The sequence below is a fragment of the Chiloscyllium plagiosum genome, chromosome 5, assembly GCF_004010195.1.
Source record: "Chiloscyllium plagiosum isolate BGI_BamShark_2017 chromosome 5, ASM401019v2, whole genome shotgun sequence".
Lineage (NCBI taxonomy): Eukaryota > Metazoa > Chordata > Chondrichthyes > Orectolobiformes > Hemiscylliidae > Chiloscyllium > Chiloscyllium plagiosum.
This window is the reverse complement of record NC_057714.1, coordinates 72,094,257-72,100,182: the sequence shown is the minus strand read 5'-3', so window position 1 is coordinate 72,100,182 and position 5,926 is coordinate 72,094,257. Positions and strand designations below refer to the sequence as shown.

General features: G+C 44.0%; 1 protein-coding gene across 1 annotated transcript in view; it reads right to left on the bottom strand.

Annotated features, from left to right (window-relative positions):
* The window catches only part of fam171a1 (family with sequence similarity 171 member A1), a 193,816-nt gene extending 189,176 nt beyond the window's left edge, over window positions 1-4,640 (bottom strand). The window contains exon 1 of the mRNA XM_043690324.1: window positions 4,384-4,640. Within this exon, the coding sequence (XP_043546259.1) occupies window positions 4,384-4,486 (103 nt within the window). The 5' untranslated portion in view covers window positions 4,487-4,640. The remainder of the gene's footprint in view (window positions 1-4,383) is intronic.
* Window positions 4,641-5,926: the final 1,286 nt, after the last annotated feature.

Genomic DNA, 5,926 nt, shown 5'->3' with positions numbered 1-5,926 from the left:
TCAATACTCTGACCAATAAAGGAAAGCATACCAAATGCCTTCTTCACTATTCTATCTACCTGCGACTCCACTTTCAAGGAGCTATGAACCTGCACTCCAAGGTCTCTTTGTTCAGCAACACTCCCCAGGACCTTACCATTAAGTGTATAAGTCCTGCTAAGATTTGCTTTCCCAAAATGCAGCACGTCGCATTTATCTGAATTAAACTCCATCTGCTACTTCTCATCCCATTGGCCCATCTGGTCAAGATCCTGTTGTAAACTGATAAGATTGTACAGACACTGGTAGTGATCTTTCAGGAATCACTGGAGTCAGGGTGCATTACAGAGAACTGGATAATGGCTAATACAAACACCTCTTTAAGAATGGAGGGAGACAGAAAACTGCAAACCGTAGGCTGGTTAGCCTGACCTCGGTTTTTGTTAAGGCTTTAGAGTCCATTATTAAGGGTGAGACTGTGGAATACTTGGATGTACATGGTAAAATGGGCCTGAGTCAGCACGGCTTCATCAAGGGTACATCATGCCTAATAAATCTGTTAGATGTCTTTGAGGAAATAACGAGCAAGTCAGACAAAGGAGAGCCAATGGACAAGACTCTATCTGGATTTCCAGAAGGCCTTTGATAAGATGCCACACTGTAATCTGCTAAAGAAGATGAGAGCCCATGGTGTCACAGGTAAAGTAATAGCATGGATGGAGGATTAGCTGACTGGCAGAAGGCAGAGAGTGGTTATAAAGGGGTCTCTTTCTGGATGGCAGTTAGTGACTACTGGAGTTATACAGGGATATCTGTTGGGACCACAGCTTTATATATTGTTATACAATGATGATCTGGATGAAGGAACTGAGGGCATTGTTACTAAGTTTGCAGATGACTCAAAGATAGGTGGAGGGATAGGTAGTATTGAGGAGGTAGGATGGCTGCAGAAGATTTAGATTACATTACAGTGTGGAAACAGGCCCTTCGGCCTAACAAATCCACACCGACCCGCCGAAGCGCAACCCACCCATTCCCCTACATTTACCTGCTGTAACGCTATACCTAACGCTATGGGCAATTTAGCATGGCCAATTCACCTGACCTGCACATCTTTGGACTGTGGGAGAAAACCGGAGCACCCGGAGGAAACCCACGCAGACACTGGGAGAACGTGCAAACTCCACACAGTCAGTCGCCTGAGGCGGGAATTGAACCCGGGTCTCCGGCACTGTGAGGCAGCAGTGCTAACCACTGTGCTACCCAGGAGAGCGGGTAAAGAAGTGGCAGATGGAATACAATATGGGAAATTGTGAGGTAATGCACTTAGGGGCACAGACTACTTTCAAAATGGGGAAAGGCCTCAGAAATCTGAAGCACAGAGGGATTTATCCTACAGCAGGATTCTCTTAAGATTAACATGCAGGTTCAGTTGGCAGTTAGGAAGGCAAATGCAAATTTAGTATTTTGAAAGGGTTAGACTACAAGAGCTGGAGTGTACTGATAAGACTGTATAAGACTCTGGTCAGACTGCATTGGGAATATCATGAGCAGTTTTGGCCCTATATCTACGAAAGGATGTGCTAGCACTGGTGGGGATCTGGAGGAGGGTCATAAGAATGATCCCAAGGATAAAGGGCTTATCATATCAGCAGCAGTTCAGGATTTTAGTTCTGTACACAATGGAATCTAGAAGGATGAGGGAGGAATTCATTGAATTCTTACAGAATACTGACAGACCTAGATAGAGTGGATGTGGAGAAAATGTTCTCACTAGTAAGTGAGACTAGGACCCGAAGACACAGCCTTAGAGTGAAGGGATGACTGGATGTAGGTTTGCTCGCTGAGCTGGAAGGTTCATTTTCAGACGTTTTGCCACCATACTAGGTAACATCTTCAGTGAGTCTCTGGAAGAAGCATTTTGGTGTTTCCTGCTTTCTATTTATATGTTTGGGTTTCCTTGGGTTGGTGATGTCATTTCCTATGGTGATGTCATTTGCTGTTCTTTGGGATGACTCTTTAGAACTGGGATGAGGAGGAATTTCTTCAGCATGGGCATGATGAATCTGTGGAACTCACAGTCGCAGAAAATTGTGGAGGCCAAATCCTCAACTGTATTTAAGACATGGATAGATAGGTTCTTGATTAGCAAGGGAATCAAATGTTATACAGCAAGAGAATTGGGTTGAGAAGCATATCAGCCATGATCAAATGGCAGAGCAAACTCAATGGGCTGAATTCTGCTACATCTTATGGTCAACCCATGGAATTCACTACATAGAAGGATGTGGAGACTGAGTCACTGAACATATTTCAAGAAGGAGATTGATTTTTTAAAAGATATTAAAGCATCAAGAGCTATGGAGGAAAAGTAAGAATATGGTCTTGAGATTCAGGATCAGCCTCGATCATACTGAATGATGGCAAATTAGGCTTGATGCACCGAATGGTCTACTCCTGTTCCTAGTTTCAATGTTTCTCCTGCTTGGACACAATATTCTCTCCACCAACCAACCATGGCTACTACTGGTTGGAACAGGAGCCACTGCTACCATTAACTAGGCTAATTTCAACAATATTTTCCCACTCTACAACCTTCAAGAACTATACTATTGAGTTGCCATGACATTCCAGTGTCACGGCAGGTTAAGCATTATCTGACTTCGCCACATACCACTGTGTTTTCAACACAATGTCATATCAGTCCCTTTACCATACCATTAGCTGTTTGAGGAGGCCTGCCACCTTCTCAGCATAACTATGGCTTGGCAATACAAATAAAAACAGTATGGACAATAAGAAATTTCCTACCTCTCAAGAACAAATTAAAAAAAAACTCCATTCCATCGTGAAGGTGAAATTATTAGGCAGCTCTTGCATTTTTGCCCCAATTGTTTGTCATTTATAGAGTCATTGAGTCTTACAGCATGGAAATGGACTCTGGTCAAACTTGACAGTGCTGACCAGACATTGTAATCTGACTAGCCCCATTTACCCATTTCCTTCTGAACCCTTCTAATTCATTTACCCATCCATTGTGTGGGGAATTAATGCTCAACACATCAATAAATGTTATTTCCTATATGTTTACTCAAGATTAGTCACAATTCATTTTTCTCTTTAGGGAGATATAAATATTTGTTTTTTTTATCCCATTATACATGACCTAGATATGTCACCCTGAGTACCATGGCTTTACACACAAGAAATTCAACATCTTTGAGATGATACCCATCTGCACATCGTCCTCCTGCAAACTCATTTACAATAATTAACTTCACTTGGAGTGTTAAGGGAAATGACCAAAATGGATATTACATTGTAATTTGCTGTATCACTATTAAATTGTTACCGTGGAAGAAACGTAATGCAGAATTAACCAACTGTGTCATCACTCATCTTTTCAATTCACATTCGCATACATTCAGAATTGATGCCAATACTAAATTCTGAAGAATAGATTTGCAGAAGGCTTCATAGAGGTCCAAGGAATTCAATTTTACAAGTATTCATCACGAAACAGGAAAACCAAGCCACCTAGGCCTTAAATATCTCTTTAAAAATGCATTGTATTTTTCAGTCCCTCGCTTCTGTATGGATAAAATAGCCAGGACGTCCCAAATATATGAATCCTTTAGCTTGAACCAATCCGATTGATAGATTTCATGCTCCTGCATTTTTTTTTCCCTGACATTGCATGTGTGGATGATTCCACGTCGCATGTGTGACTGTGGTTGGATTTTGATGAGATCGTTATCAAAACAAAAGCTCGACAGCAATATGTCAGAAATAAAACGATCATTGGCTACATTGGTATACGGCTGCTTCGCGTTTCCATATAAACGCGTTAGAAGATCGGGAATCAATGGTGTTAACAATTCCGCTGGAGATGAGGGTTTAAAAGTGAGGCTCAGAAAACGCGTCCAGCTTCGAGAGCAACTGGGAATAACCAGGGAAATGAACAACATTGTCAATGTGGATTCTCTCAAACATTATTCAGTGTTCGCTCCCTTAATAAAAAATAACATCGGGACGCCCTTTGAAAGAAACCAATGGTGTGATTTTTCTTTAAAAATTAACAAACGAGGTGAAATGGATTGTGGCCAATGAGTGACCTCTCGGCTGCACCATTCTACAATTTTGTGCCGCAACTTTTAATTTAAAAAAAATCATATTTTCACGGCGGGTGGGGGGTAAACAGCTAATTCCGAACCCTTTTGAAAATTTAACGATTGCTAAGAAGCCCCCTAAAAAAGCAGAGGTTAAACGATGCTTATTGTTCACATCTCCTGCTCTCAGGGCTCTTTTTTTTTGTTTTAAAAATGACAGAAAAAAGATTGGCCGAACCCACTGGGGGGAATAAAAACACAAGACAGTTCTTTCCCTCTCCGTGCCACCACTTACCTTGTGCACGCTGATCGCGTAAGGTTTTAGTGACCGCTTTCCACACATTACAGCCCAGTAAGCAGAGTAGGAGAGCGGCGGACCGGGAGAGCTGGCTCATCATTTACTGAATCGCTCAGAGAAAGGAGACGGACGCCAGCACCAGTCCCACCAAGAGGCCGTCCATATTCAACGTTGTCCCGCCGCTGCTGCTGCTACCCCGCGCTCTGCATCTCCAGCTGCACCCTGCACTGAGCTCCAGCCTCAGCTCGATTCAAAACCAGCCTCCCCTCAGCGTTTTAACCCTCTCCCACCCAACCCCTCCGCCTTCCCCAAGAGCACCCGAGAGGCGCGGTCAGGCGCTGCGACTTGTGCTGTGGCGCCATCCGCCGCCCACCACCCACTCTGCACTTTCTCAGCACAAGACATGGGCACACTCTGACCCCAGCCCCTTCATCCTCAGTGATGCCACCACTGCCATGGGGGACCTGTCTGTTATCAGGGCATCGTATAAGAGACCACTTGGCCCATACTGCCTTTGAAGGACAGTTAATCTTGCACGTAGAAAGGTGGAGGGTCGGCCTTCGAGTACATTTCAGGCAGAAAACGATAGATTTGTGATTAGCAGTGGCATAGAGTGTTATGGGATTGGAGTAAAAGGGCTTAAAGTGTTTGACTACTCCTGTTTCCATATTCTTGAAATAACTCCACCAGAGGCCAATGTGCTGTCACCTTTATTTACAGGTGGAGAGCTATTGACGCTGATTCAGCTCTCTGCTCCCAAACTGAACAGGATGTCTGATACTCCTGTTATTTGTCAGTCAGGGCTTCCCAATAGGACCAGATTAACAGCCCCAATCAGGGAACTCATATTCTATGAGGTCCACCTGACTGACCTCTTTGCAATCACCACATTCCTCCCTTTCTTTGTAGACATAAGCTGGTACTTTTTTTGTAGCTCTTCCTGCTGCGTTTTAGCATTAGGTTAGGTTCCTCCAACTCTGCCTCTGATACAGGCAGTGTAATGGTCAGTGTCACGGTGTAACAGTGTGTAACGGGCAGTGTAATGGTGTGTAACAGTGTGTAACACACAGTAGCTCACCTCTTGTGCCCAGAGCGTCTTGGAGGAAAGTCATTCTCGTCTTCAGGCAGCAAAGATGTTGAGGTGGTGACCGTGTTCATTTCAGTTTCCTAAGTATCTTCATCACTTGACAGAGACGGAGAGCCCATAGATTCTGTAATAGTTAGAAAGGCTGTCAAGAAGTCAGGCACATTTTGCTCCTGTACTGTTTGTGAGTTTGCAGCTTTGATATGGTCCACGTGCTTGTTCAGGACTGTCGCACATACCTGAACTTTATACGTCACTGAACTTGACCTCATAATCAACCATATTACCTAAGCAGGGCCATTCCCATGGTTCCTAACTAAGTCTTGCCCCTTGAAGTAAACTGCCACTCCCACTTAGCGGAGTCTTGTGTCCGGCATTCACGTTCCTACTACCGTTTCAGCCTACGCCCACCCCCAGGTCCGGGAAGATCAGATCTACGCAGTTGCGGAATCTTTT